Raw genomic sequence first — 22,205 nt, 5'->3', positions numbered from 1 at the left:
AGCCTGAACCCGTCTGTACCAAACTTCTTCATCTCCTGATCATCTTCTACATACCGTTGCCTCCCGTATCTCGACACTGCAAGAGTGTTCTACATCTCGAAGAGATGGGTAAATTCAGCCTTCGAAAAGGCGACGACGACGACGATTCCAGCAGACTCGCTCTGTTTGGCTCCAGATCCAAGAGCAAATCTCCTGCTCCTCCTTCCCAGAATCCTTATGCCTCCGCAAACCCTTATGCACAGTCTGCTATTCCTCCGGACCCGTACACCAAAGCCAAGATGAGCGCTGGAGTTCTCCCTCCCCCAGGTCAAGGGGGCCCGCCAGCCCCGGGCAACTTCAGTGGCTTGCCTGGTCCGGGTCAACAGCGGCCGTCATATGGAAGGGACAACGTTTATAGCAGTGCCTCATCCGCTAGTTTTGCAGGCGACAACAAGTATGGTCCTGCTCAAGGCGGATACGGAGGTGGTAGTGGATATGGCTCAGACAAATTCGGGAATCAGAATGGCTACGGAGGCGGCGCACCTGGCGGCAACCCATATGCAAGCGTTCAACAGACCAGTGGCACCTCACGGCAAGGAGGCTACGGAGGGTTAGGCTCGTCCAACCTCTACGAGAACGACAGTAATCGCGACGAGTTGTTTGGCGGAGCACGAGAACGGCTTGAACAAAAGCAGCAAACTCAACCAAGTGGCCCCCCTGATTATGAATATAACTCTGGAGGTGATGCTGGTGACCGTAGCTATGGTGCATATGGCGACCGTCAATTGACGGCAGAAGAAGAGGAGGAAGAGGACATCAATGCTCTGAAACAAGACATCAAGTTCATGAAGCAGCAAGATGTGGCATCAACCAGAAATGCTCTTCGAATTGCTGCCCAAGCTGAGGAGATGGGGCGGAATACCCTAGCCAGGCTCGGTGCACAAGGCGAGAGAATGCATAACACGGATCGGAATCTTGACCTCGGAAACAATTACATCAACATCGCCGAGGACAAGACAAAGGAGCTCAAGACGTTGAACCGCAGCATGTTCGCCGTCCACGTTAACAACCCTTTCACTGCCAAAGACAGACGTGCACGCCGAGATGAACAAATCATGGACCGGCATCATGCTGAGAGAGAGGCTCGTGAGGCTACTCGAGAGGCAGCATTCAGGAGTACCCAACGCATGAATCAAAATTTTAAGGGTTTGGACGATGCTGCAGCCGGCAGCGCCACCAAGACTAGTCTGGCTGAAAGGGCCAAGTACCAGTTTGAGGCCGACAGTGAGGATGAGGCCATGGAGAACGAGATTGACCGGAATCTCGACGACCTCACTGGGGCAGCCAAACGTCTTAATCTCCTCGCTCGTGCCACGGGTCAAGAGGTTGAGGCCCAGAATACACTAATCACAAACATTGCCGAGAAGGTGCGTTTGTTCCTTTATCTCACGTGTTGAGCAACTTAGCTGACCATGCTACAGAGCGACCGTTTCGACGACCGACTTCATTTCCAGACCGAAAAGCTCAAGAGGATACGTTAAAGCGGGGTTTCTTGATTCTTCTATCGCATTGAGCAGATATTGTTAGACCAGCGTTCTCGCTTGTACCCTCATTGTGGACGTCCTTTGAGGCGTTCAGCCTTGTCATACTTGTGGGCCGATGTGTTAGAGCCTCGTCGATCGCGATCGTCAGATCAGCCTTGGCCCACAAACTCTTGCAATTGATGCTCGATGTCTATCTCCCGCAGAAATACTGCGAGCGTGCGGCACGTGTTGCGATTGTCTATCTTTTGAAGATCATCGATCTATCAACATCTCACCGGAATGGGAGGATTGGATATCTTTTTGCTGAAGAATGGTAGTGTTCAGCTTCCACTTCGCATGCCACTTTCCATACCTGCACAGCCAGTCTGGAAAGGCTAGCGGACTGTTGGCGGATGAAGTAGCCGGTATTGGCAAAAGCCCAGACTCGCCGAGATCTTTGGATGCAACTCTTTCGGGTCAAGCCCTTTGCCCAGGGCACTCAGTCAAGCATCGTGCTTTGCAGACTGCAGTTCTGCTTCGGGGACCTAAGGTGATCGGCGAACTCGTGTACTACTTGAACTCTTTGGGCAAGCCTTGATCTCTTCCCATCGCGGTCCCTCGTCAGACTCGCTTCATGAGACATGCCGCAAGGCTCTAGTCATGCGACGCGATCGAAAGCGATAGCTCAATTTTTAACCCTGGTCAAAAGGGGATTATCGCATTGACCCCGACGTCCAGGAGAACTGGACTACGGAAAATAAATATGATAAGCGCTTGGGACACTAGAGAAAGCGAGAGAATAGCGCATCGACACTCGGTTGTTTCTTACTCAAACTATGGGCCTGCAAACATGGATGTCAATGCACAGCCGACTGCCCAACGCACGAGCTAGTTCCCTGAGATGGCCTTTGCAGCGTACGGAAAATGTGAAGGACAATGTGCTACCGAAATTTGATCCTGCAGGAAGCACCCGTGATACTTCGAGTACCGACTTGTAGTTGAAACTCGCTCGGTGTTGACTGACGCGCAATCCAGATGAGATGTGGCGTCCGCTGGATCTGTGATGGTTCCTGGTTGCTCAACTCTAAAAAGCCAGGCCCATTCAAGGCTTGCCAGACATTTTGGAGCCGGAAAAGCACTTGCGTCGGATGCGGAAAGCAGGACTGCAGCAGCGAGGTCAACAAATTTCGCGATGCGCTTGTGGCTCGGATCCAAGAAGAGATTCCGAAGGACGAAAGGGGCTGCCAGCTGACCGCTGCGTCTGTCCGTTTCGGGCTGCTGCTAGGCCACCTTGGGGAGCTGGTTCGCCAGCTAGCCTCCCCGAACTTCAAAGTTTAAGGCTTGGAAGGCATAACTGGAGAGGGGAGGGACCCCGAAACTGGGGCCACTTGCAGAGTTCTTCAGCAAGAGACGCCTTGGGCGGGGTCTTCTTTAGGTCTAGGGACAGCCATCCTGCACCTCTCGAAATGTCTCTTGGCTGGGCAAGCTTTTGGCGGTTCTCATTCCGTGCAATTTGGGGATTCCGAGTCAAAAAGAAAAAATCGAGGTTTAACACTGCCAGCAGCCCAAACACTGGCATTAGACACGGGACATTCATCCATCCTTGGAACTATGACCGAAAATGAACAGTGGTGGCTTTTTGGCGCTGACAACCACGGATTCTATCACCGCATACCGAGGAGGGATGCTTAGCACCCGGAGACCGGACAGCTGCCCCCGCCACACTCTTCAGTTCATGCTGATGTTGTTTACGACGTACAAACACTCCTGATGGGAGACCGTCAAAAACAGGTTCTGAGCAGGACTGGTATTGCATCACCATCACTGAAGGCCAGTGTTCCATTCATTTGTGCTATGTGATTGTGACACTGATCTCAAAGACCCTTCTTACACCTGCTCCGGGCATCCAGCCGGGGACTTGACTAAAAGCCTGAGGCATCACCAATTCGTCCTAACCAGAGCCAATGACAAGGCTCCTCCCACCACCTTCATAATAGGCGGCATGACGTTGTTGCTAGGTTGAAGAGCAGGGTTTCTGACTCGGCCAGAGACGAGCGCCACCCGCTGTCCGGCTGTTGTGTTTGCCGCAAGTGGACTGGGCGTCCTGACAGCCTACTAGCCGTCTCGCCGTCTAGGACGCAATGGCTTCGTTTCAGGTTTTGGTCCCACTGGTCCTTGCCGACGCCTCATCAAAAGATCCAGGAAATTTCCGGCCAAGGCGGTGGAGAGGGTAGAGTCTAGCGCATAGTATTACTGCGGAGCGTGAACACTGGGAGGCCGAAGGATAAGCGCAATCTTCGAGAAAAGGGACAGAGCACTAGGCTACGGGGTACAGAGAGGCCTTACCTGCAACGGGTCAAAGCAAGAGCCGTCGAAGAAATTGGGCCATAGCATAAGGACTAAATCAAGGGACTGGGACGCAATAACTCGTCAGCCGCCCTCGAAGACGTCATTCTTGGTTCGCGAAGGGCCAACGCGAAGCCAGGTTTCGTGAACCCTGCATCGACCCTCGGTCAATGTTCTACGTAGGTAGAGGTGGTAGGGTGTCGACGTGTCTGCAGGGACTGCTACGACGAGGACCAGCATCTGTGAAACTTGGCCAGCTATTAGGCGGTTATTCCAGTCTGAGGAGGCTGAGCAACGTCTGAGATCTGGGGTCCAGAAGGTGGCGGCGAATCCGACTGGACGCGTCAGTTGGGTACAACAGCACCGCGTCAACACTTATGATCCTTTCAGATACCGCATACAGGGATGTGCACCCTGACAATATCTTGAAATGAAGCATTTGGAACTTGAGGCGGCGCTACCTGGGTATCCAGGGAATCCACAGTGGAATTTGGGACAACCGGGACTCTTGGCGTGATGACAATGAACTCACAGCACCCATCGTGACACACAGACTTGAGGCTTTCCAAGATCGGTTATAGAAAACTAAAGCTGGCGGCGGGATCAGCGCAGACAAGCAACCCAACTCCCCTCACGTGAAGTCCATCTGCCGCCCAAACACCTTCGGCAGAGAGACAGATCAGCGCAATGGGGTTCAGACTATTCTCCGAGAATTGCATGCATTCGCTATCCATCCGAGGCGAGGCGAGGCTAACGAGATGGAATTGCCCCCTCACTATGATATATGCACAGTCCTTGTGAGTACGAGCCCTCCTCAAGGCGTTGGACTGGGGCAAACCGCAAACGAAGTATTCATATAGTGTAGTGGCATGGCACCCGGAAATCGGCACACAGCTTGAGGCGGCGACAATTGTCTACGTATTGGCACACCCGGCCAACGACATGATATCAGTGTTTCAATATGAGGGATACGCAGCCGTCCAACTGGATTCGGGTTAACCTACAGGGGGTGCAACTGCGTAGGGTGGGAAAGTGACCCGCCAAAGGCTGGAGAGTGATAGCAATACACAACAGGTAGTTCCATTGGCTCCTGCTCTGCCCTGACAAGCTCTGCGCAAGGACCTTGGCAGCAAAGGCGGAGAGTGTGGACGGCCAAATGGGTGACACTCTAGAGGGGAACTGCATCACAGATAGCGTCAGTGGCGCTCGTAAAGGAGGGAGCACGGGCACAGGGGGATACTGCCATCAGATCCCTGCAGGCGACAAGATTGGGGGGCACCGAGTCCATTGGACGATTAAAGGGGGTCGGTGGACTCAAGGTTTTTTGGGGAGGGGAAGGGGGAGGATGGGGGCACCCTCAACTGAGAAAAGTGCCATCACAAAGAAAGTCGCATCACCAGCAAGTCTCCAGAGAATTAGACTCTGGTCAACGGGGGCCAAAAGGAGTGTCAAGACCAACGGTTGGCAACGGGGATCTGTTTTCCTGAGGTTGACCACAACAAATCCGACATGGGCACTAAGACCTGAAGGGGATGATGGGCTTGAGAGGCGTTCTGCGATTTTCACGGTGACCTTAGCTAGAGGTTCTCTATCGCAGTCTTTCTGTTCTGAGTACTCGCTTAGTGCATGGGCATTGGTTCAAGGATCAAGCCACCAGCTAGAGAGATACGAAGGGAACTGTGATGAGGGTTCCGCCCTCCCGGTGCCCTGCGAGGGCTGCTGCATCTTGCATGAACGGGGTCTACCCTAAGGGCAGAAGGAGGGGGAAAAGGGGGGGTTTGGTGGTCACATAGGCATAGGCATAGGCACAGGTATGAATAATTCGCAAGCTGTTGAGTCCTAGTTTGGGTTTGGCTTGACGAAAGACGCTTTTACCCATTCTTCAACTCTGGACTGGGAGACTGGGCACACCGCATTTCCTCGAAGCTAGCTAGAGGCGCGAAAAAGCAAAGTATCTGCAAGTAGTAGTACATGGGCGGTGCGCAGTACTCCGTCACCATCTGAAAGTTCGTCCCCTGGGTCGGGCGAGGTACCCCTCGGTTTCTCACTGTAGTTACTGTGCTTTCTGCATTCCTTTTTGCCTCTGCTCGGCTCTTACAAGGGAGCATCAGGCCCATACCTATCCTATCTCACATCACTATCATTAGTAGCTACAGCCAGCTGCTCGAGCTAGTCTACGACGCATCGAGGAATACTCCGAAGTGAACGGAGTGCAGGAGCAGGAGCACGCTAGACTGCTTTCGTGCCATCTCCAGTCCGGCCACTTTCCGTCAATCAAGGATGGTGTTGGCGTTGGCAGCCTTTTTTCGCCTCTCAGGCTTGCCTCCGGGCATCAAGCCCAAGCACCCAAGCACTAAAGGGGGGTAAAGACCCGCCTAAGAGCACTAAGAGCACTAAGAGCAACGGGATGGCTGCAGCACAGACGCCACCCGGCTCTTGACCCCCAAGCTCCAAGGCCCCCTCTAGCGCCGCCTACCGGATATCCACTGCTGGCACCACAGGGATTCTACCGATTCGCACCTTTGGAGAAGGACTCGAGCAGGATGACTGGTGGCTGGAGGTGATGGAGGGGATCCTGCTCACGGGCAACTGCCAGTTTGTTTCCAACGACAAGAGGTACTGCAGTCGCCTGCAGCACGGTGAGCTTTGTTTGTTTGTTGTTTTCACGGAGAATATACTGGCAATAGTTCTCCGTCGACCGTGGTAACGAATAGCCTTTTACAGATAATCTCTTGTTGTCATGCTGTTTCGCTCCTTAATTCTGATTTACTCTGTGAGTTTTGTTGATTTTGTCTTGCTTCGATGACACCACGGGCATTCCTCTCATCAACCCACATCCTTGTCCGTCCTCCACGACAGGAATTTTGGGCTGGAAAAAACAAGCCACCATCTTCCAATCTGGCATGAAAGCAGAGATCCACACGTCTGCTTTGGTCTAGCTACCCACACACCTGCATCGATCGTCATTATCCTGGTTTCTGTTGTCGCCCTAAGCCTCTTCTCTAGGGCAAGGGCAGGGTCTGTTGCCTCCACTCGAACCAGGGTCGTCCGCCCGCGCAGTCCAACCTATTCGAGACAGCCGACTTGATCCAATCAAACGGGACGGACGCACGCAACTGAACAAGCCAAAAGCCGATTGCCCTCATTCCCACCCTTTTAGGCCACACTGGTCAAGTACCCTGGATCCCTGTCGCTCGAGCGTCCTGCTTCGAATCTTCAACTTTCCTTGTAGCCAAGCAAGGTTTGCGCTCCCCCCCCTCTCCCCATCCCTTCAATTCCACCCCCCACTGATTTCATCCAACCTCCGGGCTGGCTTGCCAGGGTGCCCTCCGCCAGTCAGTTTGGCTTTCGGATTCTCCACCGCAAACGCCATCCAACAAGCCTTCAAGCTAAGGAACCCTGCATTTAACGAGCCCAAGCACACAAGGGCGAGGGGGAAGAAGGCGAAGGCCCAGAGGGTCAAGGGTAAACCGACAATTGTGATGATGCTAATTGCCCAAGAACTGCTAGCCAGCGGTGGGCGAGAGAGAAGGGTTCACCTCCACCGACGTAACCTCTGTGCTCAACGAAAACCACGGTCAACTTCGGTGCTCCAAAACAACTTATCTACCCTTACTTTTCCCCACCCTTTGCGCGAGACAACCTTGTTCTCTGAAACCTCAAAAGACCTCATCTGCTCTTAACATTCCGCAACCTGAGACAAGAACGACATCCGCTCTCCCAAAGTATTCAACAACCGCGTCCGGCAGCAAAAGGAAAAGGAGATCTCCAATCTGCCCATCCCCATACTTTGTTTCGCCGAAGTCGAAGACATACCCAATACCCAGTTTTCCACCTGGGGACAAAGTTGAAAAGACCATCAGTTGTTGTCTCTCGAGATCACAACCTTTCTTTTTACCTCAGACAGTCCTGTCGATCTGCCGCTCGCCGAATTGGTTGGAGAATTGCACAACTGTGACGAGCACAGCTATCGCTATCAAGGAGGCACTGCTCCCTGCCACTATCGACCACTCCAGCAAAAGATCAACATCGATCGACTGGGGGCCTACCATTGGTAGTCGGGCCACCTCCAGGTTCTCCACACACGAAGCTACATAACACTCGCCGATCCCCTCTGAGAGAGTTGGATCGTCTTCCACATCTTCGACCTCAGGAACCAGATTCAAAAACTGGGCCTGACTTGGTGATTTGCGCATTCATCGTGTTGCGACAGCAACATACAAAGGACTCTCTTCCATTAAACCACTACTCTTCACAATCGTGCCATTCATCCTCGCAAATACCGGCTCCATGACGATGGTCATTGACAACCAAGTTCGACACTACGGCGGCATCACATACGATCACATGTATCCCAACATGCACACAACGCCGCAATTTAGCGATCCGTGGTCTCACCAGACCAGCACTTCGAGTTCTTCCTTCCCAACTCTGTCGAAGACCGATGGTGTGAGATCCGGCGTCTCAATGCCTTACTCCCATATGCCTCCAGTTACTGGTTCCATGGCTCAAGGTAGCGCCTTCTCCAGCACTGGGTTTTCTGGCACCGATTTACTAAGTTACCTTCAAGACTTGCCGCGCCCCAACTACGGCGAACAAGCCTATTCTGCGCCCACGGCGACCTCCGCGTCGTATGCGCCGTCTTACTCCTCCCTGACTTACGCCCAATCTCTGCACCAACAGCAGCAGCAACAGCAACAACAGCAACACCGAAAACTCTCCGACTCGTAAGTTTGCCTCGGGCAATCCCCATGGTTCGTGACATATCCTAACAGTGTTGAGTAGGGTTGAGGGCTCTCGCGCCGCAAACGCCAGTTTTGGGGAACTTGACGCTTCTCGGGGCATGTTGGCGCTGAGCCATCAGAATCTGCAAGACCTGACCCCCCGCAACATCTATGAGGCTCGAGCGCAGAGGGCGCCGGCAGATTCCTATGGCTTTCCGCAAGCGTCGTCGGCTCATTCGTCGATTTCAAATGAATCCGGTCGAGGCTACACCTACTACGCGCCTAGCTCGGTAGGCTCCGTAACTGATTCTGCTACAGACTACAGCTCTGCGGCGTCGGATGCTGGGTATGACTCTATGGCGGCATCTCGTACACTGCCTCGCCCGAACCAACTGCTGGGTCCTCCTCTTGGACCGCCTGCCCCTCAATCAATGATGGGCCAGTTTTCTTCCAAGATGGCCGCCAACACTCAGAAGAAGCACAAATGCAAGGTCTGCGACAAGCGATTCACGCGGCCCAGCTCCTTGCAAACGCACATGTACAGCCACACTGGTGAAAAACCCTTTGCCTGCGACGTGGAGGGTTGTGGGCGTCACTTCTCGGTCGTCTCCAACTTGCGCCGACACAAGAAAGTGCACAAGGGCGACTCCCTTTCCAATGCAAGCCATTCGGACATCGAGGAGTGAATGATGCGCACCAAGATTTCGAGACGCTGGAAATCCATAAAGCGCCATATTCGGCAACATCTTGCCGATGTCGACTGTGCCATCCGTGGGCAGGATTGTCGTTTGCTTTTTTCCCTTGCTCCATGTACATTATCGTCGAGCGTTTCGCGTTGGAGCCGCGTAACGCCAGTGTACAACAACGAAAAGGAATGGGTGATAGAAGGGACAGGATTTCAAAAGCCCGGTGCAGGCGATCACGTGGCAAATTGGGTTCGAGACTATGCCACACCTTTTCGATTCACGACTTTCGTTTACTGCCGACTTACACACTTTATTATGATGATCTGATACCCAGAGATGATGGCTTTTTCATGAAAGATCTATGTTTTGTTGTCCACAAGCGCGCCTCGATGGCTTACGGACCGATCTGCGTGGTTTATTGGTTTTGACTGGGGGTACAGGAACCCTTTTTTATCAGTCAAGTGGGCTTGAATATCTCGGCACAGCATCCTTCAGGCGTGTCCCTATTATCGAAACGAGGGAAGCGTTTGAGTCATTCTGCCTGAAGGGTGCAGTGGTTGAGAACTGTTCGCGGGCGCGCAAGCGGTGTGCCGTGCAGGCCTCTGACTGTTGGCGTATCTGTGTGCATATGCGAGCATGCAGACTATTCGGAAAGAGTTGGGGCTAGTGAGACAGAAAGCAAGCGAACAGTATTAGGAAGCTAGATATCTAATGCCAAAGACGCTATCTATCATGATTTGGGCGTTGTCTTGCCATGTAAAGTGCTCTTGGGTACTTCCTCCCTTCCGGTCCGGTACAATTGACAGCTTTCTCGGGTCCTTGCCGTTGACAATCTCACCCGATGCTGGAGTGAAATGCTCTGTGGCAATGCTACATACACCCCTTTGTCACGTGTCGCCTGAAATGGGCGTCTGAGCCCCTTGAGCTGCCCGTGACAGGTCCATGACATCATCGCAGCCCAAGTCTGTTTCGACGTCAATCGACTGTGATTTTCATTCTCTACACCATCTTGCATCAGAGTTTACTGTGCTCGCAGCCAGAGGTCCGCATCATCGTGGATGCATGTGTTTTACCTCTGGACTTGTGACGGGATCCTGTCTTGTGCTTGTGGCATTCCACAACAACCTGCCCGCTCAACCAAAACCGCCCGAACCCCGCGGTATCACTGGCATCGGTCGCAAAGCTGCTAGTGGATCATTTAGCCCCAGCCATTGGCGTCAGTGGCGCCGTCCGGCGTCTCTGATTGCTCGACGCCTGACCTCCCAGCCGCCTCTACTCACCCTCCATCTCATCTTTTTCCGAAAGCACAGACCGACGGGCCACCTCGCTGCCAACCACTGGCGAGCTGTCTGCCCGCTCGCTGCCCACCTCGGTCTGAAATCCTACTCCCGCATCTGGTGGTTGACAATGTCCTCCTCGATGGGCATTCCTTTCGACTAGGCTGACCCTGTTGGCGTCCCGACATTGACACAATTGGGCATACGTGCTCCTCCTCCCTTGGCAACGATGTAATCTCACCTGTGACCCGTGGACCGATGATGCACCATTCCATCATGAATTCTGAGCGGGCCTACACCTATAGCAGGCACTAATCTGAGCAGACCTCTAAAAATCACCAGGCACTACTTCAAGGGTCCATTATTGCTGGCCCAAGCTCCGTCGTACAGGGTTTCCTCATCACACCGCTGGAGGCTTTGCGAATCTTATTCCTGTTTTTTTTTTTATCAGACAACCGAGGATTGGGAAGCTCTCAAACCGAAAGCTCCACAAAACCCCCCTCCAATTCAACGGTTACAATGACATAGCCTTTCCGGAGCATTACAGGCCGAATTTGAAGCATCCGAAATGGGGCAAAGCAACAACGTGCACATTCGACGATCGGATTGACGAGTAGCTGCTAGGAGAGCGCCGACACAATGACTAGCACAATCAATTCCTCTGACGCCCGACGCCCTGCAGCGACGTGGCCGTCCATTAGGCATGAGTATGACAGCCCACCTAGATGGGGAGCATTGTGAAACGAAAGAAGCTCCATGACGACCATTTAACCTTTGCACTCGAGACGCGCCGTTGTCTGCAATACGGATTCGTAGAGTGACGATCGAGACAAAAGAGGAAAAGGCTTGCTTCGGCTCCCTGGTCTAGGAGTTTGCAGATGGTTTTGACCCTCGTCGGGTGTTGCTTGCGCCATAACCCGGAAGGAAGCACAGGACGACGTAGCAGGAGGCAGGTCGCTGAGAATTAAGGGGAGGAGATCGATAGGGGATGTCGTTGTCGATGGATGCGCAGGGCCACGATATTTGACAGGTTCCTGGTGATAGATAGCAGCAGACGTTGTTCATTCATGCTGAGGCGGAGGTCCTCTGGTGTTTCGAGCAGATCAAATCATTCGTCTTTTCACAGAATGAACGCTCTACTCTGCTACAGAAATATCGGTTCGCCGCAGTAGAGCAGCGTGTGTAGGCAAAGTCATGTTTTGTTCAGCTCTGGAAGCATGCAGATGAATCCCTACATCTGTAGTTTCTCTGAGATCTCTGAGAGCGCGCGCTCTCTCTCTCTCTCTCTTCTCTGTCCTGCCTCTCTCGCGTCTTCTCCACCACGACAATGTGAGTCCGTCCCACCCACGTTATCACGCCGCCATGGCCAGCCCGACGCGTCGAAAATGAAGCAACACGCCCACATGCAAGAGCATTCGAAGCCTGCCTGGGTCGACCGCGCTTGATAGGAGTCCCACATGACTATGACGATCGAGGAGAGAGTGACAGACAACCAAACCAAACGAAGGACTACAAGCAAACTGACGAGCAAGACAAGAAAAGACGAGACAAGACAAGACAAGAGGAGAGGAGAGGAGAGTAATGGGTCGTCAAGGTCATAGATACTTCCATGCATACACACATATGCACGACACGAAAGGATGGTTTGTTTGTTGTCTAACAAGACCTCCCCTTTTTTTTCCTGAGTTGCACATGGACGAGGACATGATTGGGTTATTCGATCGTTTATTGCTTTACCCTACAGACATATAGACATGGCCTGGACATCTAATCTACCTGCCTACTTATCTCCCCATGTGCCAGCCAGCCTGCCTGGTGTTGCTTGCTTGCTTGCTACCAGCACATGGCTTCGGCAAGATTACTACTATCACTCGATTCTGGTTCTCAGTGGATCGGTCAGCCACAAGAGTGGTCAAGAGCCAGGCAGTCTCCGGCAACGAGCACCTGGTGATGCTGGTGTAACACCGCTAGAAGGGTATGTATTTCTTCCTTGCCTTTTGCTGCGGTGGACAGTGTGACATAAACGAAAAGCTTGCAGTGCAGATTTTCTGGATTCTATGTACTGTAGGTTTGTGTGTATGTGTAGAGACCAAGAATTGTCTACGAGTATTATGTGCCTTGGGGAATGGGCTTCGCCTGAATTTGTCTCATCTATCTACTCACTCACGTACCCATGTACCCACCCATGCACCACCCATCCATGCACCTGCCCGTCACCCTCAATAATATGATCAAATAGACTTGTCTCTGATAGCTGTGGTCACAACCCCAGGACACACCCCTCCACGCTGGGCTGCTGGGCCTATGGACAAAATTGCAGCATGTCGACTGGCACTCCACTCGGACCAGCGAAAAGTGTGGAAGTGTCGTTGCTCATGTCCATCTCCGTCTGCATCTGGAATGGGTTCTGCTCGGCCATGGTCATCACTTTATCTTCATCCAGTATCTCTAACATTCTGACGTCCTGCATATCCTTGGGCGTGCTTTCGCGGGTAAAGTCACCCCATCCAATCTCCCAGGGATTTTCCTCGATGCTTCTGATGGGAACGGTTGGGATATCGTCCCACTGACAGTCAAACGATCGCTGCAACACTTGGTCGCACACTTCTTTCTGGCCGTCATTGGCCAGGAAGTCTTCCGGACGGTTGTTAATGGGATTCGCCTGCGCCGGGTCTTGATGGAGGGGACACTTGCGGTTCGCTTGAATGGCCTACGGCGCATTCCAGCTGGTTAGCCAACAGTCTGCACCCCCTGATCGAGTCAACGAGGTGGAAAGGCCTCGTACCTCCTCGGTTTTGCTCTGCACACAAGCCGAACACCGCAGCCCATCGGGACACTTTCGACAACCGATCACAAACTGGTAGTGCACGCAAATTCCAAGGCTGCGGCACTTTTGTTGACAGGGATACTGGACAAAGAAGACACACGGAGCCAGCATCTGCAGAGAGATCTGCCGTACTTCGGGCTTTGGAGGTCGTTTGACCACCACGGGAGGCGCGGACGAGATATCCTCCGGCTTGACCATTTGAAATAGCTGACCTTGGGGATGGTCGAGACTGCGAACGAAGAAAGCCGCCACACGACGCTGCTGCTGCATGGTCATACTTTGCGATTGTTCGTCTCCTACCGTCAAACCCGAGCCGGGCGGCACGGCCGACATCATATGCCTCGACGCCATGGTTCCTTACCTAGGGCCAGGCAAGACTAAATATTTGCAGATGCTTGAGACCCGTGCTGAAAGCAGTTGGCTGATGGAATGTCCCTGTTGAAAACGCGCAAACAGCTGTCTGATTGTCAACGAGTTGTAGAGCAGTATTTATACCCTTGCCTTCGCCTCCCCGAGATAGTGACATATCACAAGAGGGAGTAAATATCCGGACCAAACCGAAAGGGAATTCCACTGATGCATAGTCACACAGAGCGGAAGGCCTGAAGAGCGGAAGATTTGCAAATGCCCGGTGGATTTCACCACGACGCACATTTATTTACACACGACATCGCCTCCAGCGTGCATGACTGAACCGAAAATTTCCCAAGAGGACAGGCTGGCGTCGGGGGAACTCAGGAAATTCAAGAGCAGCCTCATCTCTAGCCCGAGCGCCGAGGGGCTTGAAACAGCGCAGTAAAAGCCGCAATTCAATTGTGGTGACAGAAGCCAGTCATGCACTGCATGGAATAGTGGCTTCTCTGCTTCAACACGCCTCAGCTACGGGAATCTTGAGCAGTCAATACCAGCATGGGCCACAGTTAAGGAGCGGCGGGCCGAGGGGAATGGATCAGGAAGAACATCGGGGAAAAGGAACAGGAGGTGGTTGAACCGTGGGTAAGCGATCATGACTGGGCTCTCCGTCAGATAGATTCTGGCTTCTTCAACACAGGCTGGACGGACCTGAGTGCGGACGGTAATAGTTCGTTATGTTGTTGTATCTGTGGGTAGCGGAGTAATTTACATCATGATTGGCTGCACCTTCTACACTTTCCAAAGGTTCTTGTGGCGTCGCCTCGGAGCCACCTCATTAACTTGGGGGCCAGAACATGGCCTTGATCTCTTGACCTGACATTCATTTGTGTGACGACTAGTTCAGCGAATCAATCCTTGGATCTCACCGGAATACGTGATCAAACCGTGTAGACCGTCACCAAGCCCGTCGTCGGCTGCTTGGCAGAATTTTGGATCAGCAATTTTTTCACAGCCAGAATGGGGTAGACCGTTTGTGGACCATGGGCATATTAGTCCTTCCCCGAACACCTGGTGTCTGGTCCGTAAAATGTGATTCCTCTGGGGAAGTCACAAGGCCATGACATGCCCCGACCGTTCAGCGAGGTCTTCAGTAGCATTGCACAATCAACCACCTTTATGGCGAATATGGTGAAGGTCAGTCAGGGTCTTCATTTCCGGGCAGGCAAACGCCTTTAGAGCTAAGCGCGGAACGATGGCTCGACATTTGGGTCGAGCGTACCGAGCAAGACAACACTTCAGGACTATCCCTGCCAACACGTAGGCTGGGGTGGAGCCCAGAGATGTTGAATGAACTGAGACTCCTTGTCCAAAAACGCCTGCCCGTCAGCCGACAACTCACTGACGGAAACGCCCTGGTTGATAGAAAGCCTCGATAACAACTCGAATGCAACTTCCAGAAGTAGCAGCTCTTGTTGCTGAATATCTTTCAAGTCCTCCTCGGAAAACTTGACATGGGGAAGAGAGATCGACGCGCTCAAATCGAGTAGGCAGACCTGCTGATTGGGAGACTCGCCTCGAACGAGAAAATTAGCCGCTGCGAGCGCTCCATGTGTAATCTGAGCACTGTGTAATGCTCTCAGAGATGCGCGAGCCTGGGCTGCAATGTTCGCGTTAATAGGGACTTGCGAGAGTGGCTTGCCCTCCTTCCATTCAAACAGTATTCCTCTGATTTTTTGGTCCCTCGCCGAATCAGGTCTATTCCAGGGGAATGGGTGTATGTCGAACCTCTTAGCCACTTGGAGTTCCGCAGACTTCGACACCTCAATCCAGCCGTAACAAAAGGGAGTGATACGGCCATTGAGGCCCTGCTGAATGAGCGACCCGTTTGCGCGGCATTCAATGTAGAAAGGATCGTAGAAGGCTCGCCGGTGGGTACCCCTAAGTCGAGAAAAGTTTAACTCGGGATGATCGAATTTGAACTTGTCGAGAATCAGCATGGAATTGAAAGGCTGTTGAACCTAGCCTACCATCTTCAACGCGAATTCTTTGTAGGACACATCCTCAGAGTTCGTTGATTCGCGAAGGCGAACTCAGAAAACGTGCCCTGCATCTCCCCCTCCAGCATAGGCCTGGAAATGGATCTTCAGTTTATCCAGTGAGAACGGTTCCAACAGAAGGGAATCGAGATCATCGGATTGGGATGATGGCATTGTCAGGTTTGTCTCCGGTGTTGGCAGTGCAATGTTTGTGAATGATGTCCGTGTGAAGGGGGAGGCTTCGACGAGTTGTCGAACATCTTGGCGTTATGTACATGCGAGTCGCGTCCGCGTGAGAAAACATGCTCAAACGAAAGATTTTTACTTAAATCTCAGGGGCGACGAGGTAATCAACTTGGGCAATTCTCACGTTTGGCGATTGTGCTTGTTATCTGGTTCTCAATTTTCCGATTTTGGTTGAGTCTTCTGTCTGCTCTGGTGCCGAAGAGTTCCCTTTGAAGTCCTACGCGGCGGATCGCCATCGACGGACCTGCTGAAAGTAATTGGTGTTGTGAAAGCTCAGAGATACCCAAGCGCCAGCCATCTGCTACGTCGTCAAGCTCCCATTTGCAGAATGGGTCATTGTCCTGTCCGGGATTCACGCAAAGATTAGAAGGCCTGTTGAGCGCCCGAAAGCCTCCCGCCTCTCGCCCTCCTGCTATGACTAAACTCTTGGTCACATTCGGCAGCTTCTTACGCCCACTGAGTCCGCCACAACAACAAAGCTCTCACGCCTTCTGATCGTTGCCTTGGGGAGACAAAGCCTCAAGGAGCAACGGCAGAATCCCAAGCTAGGTTCCGGTCTTTGCTCCTTGAGGGCATGCGCGAGATCATGGCAATCAAGCAATTTCCTATACAACGACGAAGGAAAAGGGTCGTCTGGGAATCTCTTCGTTGTTGCTTGGGAGGGAGGGACGACGTGCTTTGCTTGCCTCGCAGCACGAACACGAATCCCCAACACTGCTGGTGATGCAAACTCTTGTTTGTACCGGCATCAAGGAGGTGACGAGATTCGCCATATTTGGTCCAGCATCCTCATGTGGCTAGCTAGGTCTGCTCCTCATGCAATACTCTGGATCGTCAAAGACACAGTCAACGATTTCATTCTTTCCTTGTGATACTGGTTTCCTGGGTGATCGCGATCATCGGGAATGAGGCTGTCAGCTAGACGAGACATGATCCACGCTCGATTGCTCAACCACTCGAACGACCTCCAAGTCCCGGCCTGGAAATCGACGGACTCGTCCAAATTTACATCATGATTGGCTGCACCTTTCAAAAGTTCTTGTGGCGTCGCCTTGGAGCCACCTCATTACTTGGGGGCCAGAACATATCACGACCCTGGCAAACCCTCCTACACAATCGAAACGATGAACACCGTTTCAGGTGCCCAGTCGACCTATTTAGGTCGACCATACTCTCTGTGCTCGTGCTTGTGGTCTCTCCTTTTCTCCCTCTGTGTTCCTGAAAATGGACGGCTACCTGCTGCCACCGCCACCGCCACCGCCATCCCTGGAGCACGGTTGGCCACATCAGGCTGAGAACATGGCCTTGATCTCTCTGCCTGACGTCCACGTGTGCAACGACTCTGGAAGTCTTGAATTTGACCTTGGCACTACCGATGCGTATCCCACAGCTCCATCCATCGAACCACCGAACCCCAGGGTCGACGAGCAAGTCCATTTGGAAGATCTCACTTTTGAGCCAGACGAACCGCCCAGGCAGCCTCCAAAACCCTTGCGTTTGAGGAGGCCGATTATATCATCCACCGTCTGGGAGGGTCTGAAACCAGTCATCCAAGATCTGTATATTCGTCAACGGCTCAGTCTAGATGAAGTGCGACAGAGAATGAAGCTGCAGCATGATTTCGATGCCACGTATGCTAGGGAAAGCACCTGAGCTGCAAACATAGCTGACGTGGATAGCGAGCAAATGTACAAGAAACGACTACGAGATTGGGGACTGCGCAAGAACTACACACAGACGCAGAAGCTAGAAGTCATCCAAAAACTGCGTGAAGCACCATCCGAGACCTGTGGCTACCCGCCGCTGCAGGTGAACGGCGAGCCTCTCAACGAACGTCGGTTATGGCGCCCTGTCATGCAAAAGCGAAATCGTGTCGTCCTCGCTCTTCGAACTTCTCCAGACTCTAACAAAGATTCGCGAAAGCGACTTCTGCAATTCAGACGGACGTCCACGCCACAGCGCCTTCAGCTCCACCTGGGCCGTGAAACCCAGACTGTCGAGGCGTTACTGCGATATGCTCATGTATATCATTCGTGGTATCCGGCACAGGACCAGATCAGGGTCCAGTATGGGTACACTATGCGGCTCCGCGAAGCTTTCGACAAGCTTAGAGAGGCCGTACTATTTCTTGTCAGAAACGATTCCACCGCATTTTGCCTCATAAATCGAAGCTGTTCTCACTTTCGTGCCCTGCTGCAGGCCCAACCATTCCTATTGCTGGCAGAACTTGTTACAGTGTTCACAGACTTCCAGCTTGGGCTTGCCGCCAGGGAACATTGGAAAGTATGGGAGGCGGTCCTGAAATTTTTTGCCTCGTTAGCGAAAACAATCCTGGGGATGTTGCATCCCATTACCAACTTCGTGATACTTTTCCAGAAGAGTGACCAGGAGCATCTTCCTTCGTGCTCGAGACTGTATGCAGAACTCCTTCTTGATGAAGCGAAAACAGCCCGCGACGCAACGGCCTCCGCGAAAATCAAACTCGCCGCAGTTGGCCTTTTAGAAGCGTCCGGGCAGTCTGACAATGCATTTCGCTTGTGTCGGCTTCTGTGGGATGATATCCACCTCCCTGCTTCTACTCTGACTCAGTTACACACCGGAGTCATAGGAAAGTTCGTCCGCTTGTCAAGATATCGAGGAGATTACTTGGCGGCTGAGAAATTACTCATGCAGATATGCAACGGTAATTTAGCCGTTGGAGAGCCACTTGAAAAATTCAACAGGATCTTTGCATGTACGCAACTGGGATGGGTGCATTTTTGGAAAGGGGAACGGGCACAAAGCGAGAAGTACTTTCGACTGGCACTCGAGGAGACTCTGGAAAATGAGGGCCGCTTCTCCCAGTCGGCCATTCAGAGTATCTTATCTCAATTAGAGACCGTCCTGTGGATGTATGGAAAAGATGAGGCGCTCGCCCAACTCCGGGTTGAGTATCAGTCCTTCTGGGCGCCGTTGGACGATTGGCGGCTCGATCGGGGTAGTCAAGGGTCGACAGGTTTGCTCAGAGGTCTTGGTTGAATGTCCTTCATAAACTTCATTCCACGTTGTCCTGCAAACGACCTGGTCATCGGTGTTATATGTCCTATCGCTTTTGCACAACCGAGACACGAGAAAGACGAAAGACGAGGGACGAAGTCTATGGGAAGAGATATATGAACAGAAGAAAGGAAATCACTTCGCTGTCCCGAGAGCATTCGTTGAATACCATCATCCGCATTTTCCAGGATCGGGAGGCGCACCATGTGTTGGTATTCAGGAGCTTCACAAGTCCCGAAATGGGGGAAGCGGAATTCGACCATGGGTGGCACTACGATGGTGGAATTGACACACTCGCTGCTAACGATGATAACGAATACGATATACGAGTCCTGATGTTGGCTGCGACATTGGCATTGACGAACGATACGATGCCGTGGAAGGGTGAGTTGTATGAGGGTTTAACAGAGTTAGGGGCCAGGAGGAGTACGGGAGCCACGTATATATAGTATATGCACTGTTCTATCTTCAGGATCTTCTTGCGACTATGTTCTAGACGACAACATTTCTTTCTTGTCTAATACGTTCATTCTAACTTGATTCACTGTAGGTCGTTCATTCCACCAAGATGAAAAATTTGAAACGAGCTGGAACGGAATAACGTTCTAAACTGAGAAGGGAATTAGATTGGTCGATGGTCACCTCCCAAGGCTCCCTCATCCCAAGTGTCTAAGTAGACAAGTGAAAGAAGTGAGATACTTTGTTAGTTAGTTATTCAGTAAGTGAATGAGTGGATGAATAAGTGAGTGAAGAATGTCCAGCCTCGCTCGCCGTTTCTTCCTCCTGAGGTTCCAGAGACCTTGCTTCTTTCCGCCTCTGCCCAAGACAGACAGATCGATCGATCGATCGACTGTGAAAGTGCTCGTATACGCGCACTGGCGAAAGATATACACCCAATACCCAAGAATAACCCACTAAAGATTCATATGGGACAACCTCCACATTCAGCCCGCTCTTTGGCACGGCTGAACGACAACCGTAAACTCTCATCATACCTTTTCCCAGATGCCGCTCTCACTGCCCAGCGATTGGAATCCCCATCCCGACGCTGAAGCGGAGGCTGAAAGAGGATGTCCGGCCACAGACGAGCTGCCACCTCCAGCGGGAGTGCCTACGCCACTTGCGCTCGGGCTGCCGCTCGCATCGTATCTCGTGGACTTGTACATTTCGTCTTCGGACCGCGATGCTGTCTTCTTTCGGTTCCATCCCATCATCAACCCCACCAGTCCGCCAGGCATCAATTTGCCGACGTAATCGTAAAGTCTGGCACCGCTGCCGACGAAAATGACGTTGGGTCTTGTGTTTGAAGTGAACTCGAGGGACGTGAAACCAAAAGGCCTATATGTCTGCGGCGGAGCAAGAGCATCGAAGACCGCGTTGTGGAACTCCCTCGCCGAGGAGCCACGGATGAAGCTCCTTTGGCCGAGTGACTTGCGTTGGTGAGCGGCACGTTGCGACGAGTGCCAGTGAGAGTGGCTATGCGTAAGCGCAGACGACGCACCGGGCGTGAGCGTCGACTGAGTTGGCGTCGTTCTCGACCAGGACGTGACGGAGCCCATATCAAAATTTCCTAACTTGAGTTCGGAGACGGTGATGTGGGCGTTTGCAGCGGCGATCTCTCGCCTGAGGGAGGCGGCTAGTGCTGAGAGTGATGATGTGACCAGACATTCTGGAATTTGACGTGGGGGAGAAAGGCTGTGCGGAATCGAAGGGTATGCAATAATGATGGATGAAGGGGCCTTTGGGTCGGGACTGTGGTTTGCCAATAACGGGAGGAATTGTTGGACGGTCAAGAGAGGCGAGACAAGGCGAGTGTTGATCGTATCTACTATATCGGATGGTGGAAGCAACGCCAACGGTCCTTCACTGTAGCCTGAGCTGCCGGGGAAGACAATGAGACCGGCCAGCGTCATATTCCCCATAGAGGAACCTGTCCGGTGCGTGCTCCTGCTGGGTGACGAGGATCGCGATGATTTTGTAAGGAGGTCACGGATAGATTCCAGATTCGGGTGCACGTCGACCGCCGGGTTCGGGACCGTCGAAGTCAAATCAATCCAGAGGGGGCGCAAATCGGCTTTTGCTTCTTGCTGTACGAGGGAATCCTCCTCGGTCGAGGAGACGGTGATATAGACCACATAGCCTCTGCGTTCGAGATCAAGAGCCAACGAACGGGTCAATGCATCGTGGAAGGTCGAGCCCGCCAGTATCACAATCTCTTTTTTGGCGCCGTTGGGCAGTTTCTTCGCTCGTCTCTTTCTCGCATGTGCCCTCTTCCTGCGGTGGATCAGGTACAGGGTTGTCCCTGCGAATGCCACGACAATGGCAATTGCGGTCCGATTCTTCGAAACCCAAGCTGTGGTCTTCTGGAGGATCCCCTGCGGTGGAGGAGGTGGACGAGCCGAAAATGGACCGTATCCTCCGCTGCCCGGTTGACGCGGGGGCCGGAGGGAGTCGGGAATCCAGCTTGCTCGGTCGATGGCGTCGCGGATATCGTTGGCAAGGGCATTGGCGTGCTTGTCGACGTAGTCTGCTATACGGCTGCCATAGTGGGCCATGTCCTGTGGAATAGACGCAAGCTGAGCGAGAGGGGTGGTCAGTGATCACGGTAGGCAGAGTGATGCAGGGGTGATAGGGAAACCTTACTAGGTCCAGGAATTGCTGGTCGTCACTCGTCATTTCAGGTTCGGATAGACGTGTTCCTCTGTCATCAAACTGTATCTGTAGTTGGTGGTGCTTTGGCCAGGGAACAGCTTGACGGTCGAGTAGTGTAGACCATCAGGTACAAGTCCCGAGTCCACGCTGGCGGCGGCGCGGGGAAGAGTCGCAGTCCGTCGTCGACCAATCACAGAAGAGGCACATCCCATGCAGAAGACTGTCACGTGGGAGGCTTGTCACGTGGATCTCCCTGTCGCCATCAAGGCTGAGATACATTACGAATCCATCCTATGTCTCCCTGACAAGGTGAGGATCACAACAATTTTCTTCTGGCATGTTCCGGCGGCGTCTTAAGGAGTAGCTGACAGCGTGCTACATTGTTATAGTTCTATTTCGTTTGCTCTCTTTGTTTTCTCACAGATCCCCAGCCCATTTACTACTAGACTTGTGACGAACAAACCCGCACGGAGGCGGTCTTCAAGTGGTTTGGGCATTCTCTCACTGCCGAGTTGCAAG

General features: G+C 52.7%; 6 protein-coding genes across 6 annotated transcripts; 3 read left to right on the top strand and 3 right to left on the bottom strand.

The window, feature by feature from the left end:
* Nucleotides 1-104: 104 nt before the first annotated feature.
* On the top strand, nucleotides 105-1,520 carry AYL99_02748 (hypothetical protein; the record flags this gene model as incomplete). The annotated part of the gene is made up of 2 exons (XM_018834264.1): nucleotides 105-1,406; nucleotides 1,461-1,520. 2 exons carry the CDS (start codon nucleotides 105-107, stop codon nucleotides 1,518-1,520), a joined length of 1,362 nt encoding a protein of 453 aa, XP_018696888.1.
* A 6,624-nt stretch (nucleotides 1,521-8,144) lies between these two features.
* On the top strand, nucleotides 8,145-9,258 carry AYL99_02747 (hypothetical protein; the record flags this gene model as incomplete). Its single annotated transcript, XM_018834263.1, has 2 exons — nucleotides 8,145-8,575; nucleotides 8,634-9,258. The coding sequence occupies 2 exons, from the start codon at nucleotides 8,145-8,147 to the stop codon at nucleotides 9,256-9,258; spliced, it is 1,056 nt and encodes a 351-aa protein (XP_018696887.1).
* A 3,579-nt stretch (nucleotides 9,259-12,837) lies between these two features.
* Nucleotides 12,838-13,713, bottom strand: AYL99_02746 (hypothetical protein; the record flags this gene model as incomplete). The annotated part of the gene is made up of 2 exons (XM_018834262.1): nucleotides 12,838-13,245; nucleotides 13,321-13,713. 2 exons carry the CDS (start codon nucleotides 13,711-13,713, stop codon nucleotides 12,838-12,840), a joined length of 801 nt encoding a protein of 266 aa, XP_018696886.1.
* A 1,304-nt stretch (nucleotides 13,714-15,017) lies between these two features.
* AYL99_02745 (hypothetical protein) lies at nucleotides 15,018-15,713 on the bottom strand (the record flags this gene model as incomplete). Its single annotated transcript, XM_018834261.1, has 1 exon — nucleotides 15,018-15,713. One exon carries the CDS (start codon nucleotides 15,711-15,713, stop codon nucleotides 15,018-15,020), a length of 696 nt encoding a protein of 231 aa, XP_018696885.1.
* Nucleotides 15,714-17,222: 1,509 nt separating this feature from the next.
* On the top strand, nucleotides 17,223-19,016 carry AYL99_02744 (hypothetical protein; the record flags this gene model as incomplete). Its single annotated transcript, XM_018834260.1, has 2 exons — nucleotides 17,223-17,629; nucleotides 17,678-19,016. The coding sequence occupies 2 exons, from the start codon at nucleotides 17,223-17,225 to the stop codon at nucleotides 19,014-19,016; spliced, it is 1,746 nt and encodes a 581-aa protein (XP_018696884.1).
* A 1,007-nt stretch (nucleotides 19,017-20,023) lies between these two features.
* Nucleotides 20,024-21,589, bottom strand: AYL99_02743 (hypothetical protein; the record flags this gene model as incomplete). Its single annotated transcript, XM_018834259.1, has 1 exon — nucleotides 20,024-21,589. One exon carries the CDS (start codon nucleotides 21,587-21,589, stop codon nucleotides 20,024-20,026), a length of 1,566 nt encoding a protein of 521 aa, XP_018696883.1.
* Nucleotides 21,590-22,205: the final 616 nt, after the last annotated feature.

Source organism: Fonsecaea erecta (genome assembly GCF_001651985.1).
Source record: "Fonsecaea erecta strain CBS 125763 chromosome Unknown Scaff2, whole genome shotgun sequence".
NCBI lineage: Eukaryota > Fungi > Ascomycota > Eurotiomycetes > Chaetothyriales > Herpotrichiellaceae > Fonsecaea > Fonsecaea erecta.
Note: the sequence above shows the minus strand (reverse complement) of the source record. Positions and strands in the feature narration are given on the sequence as shown.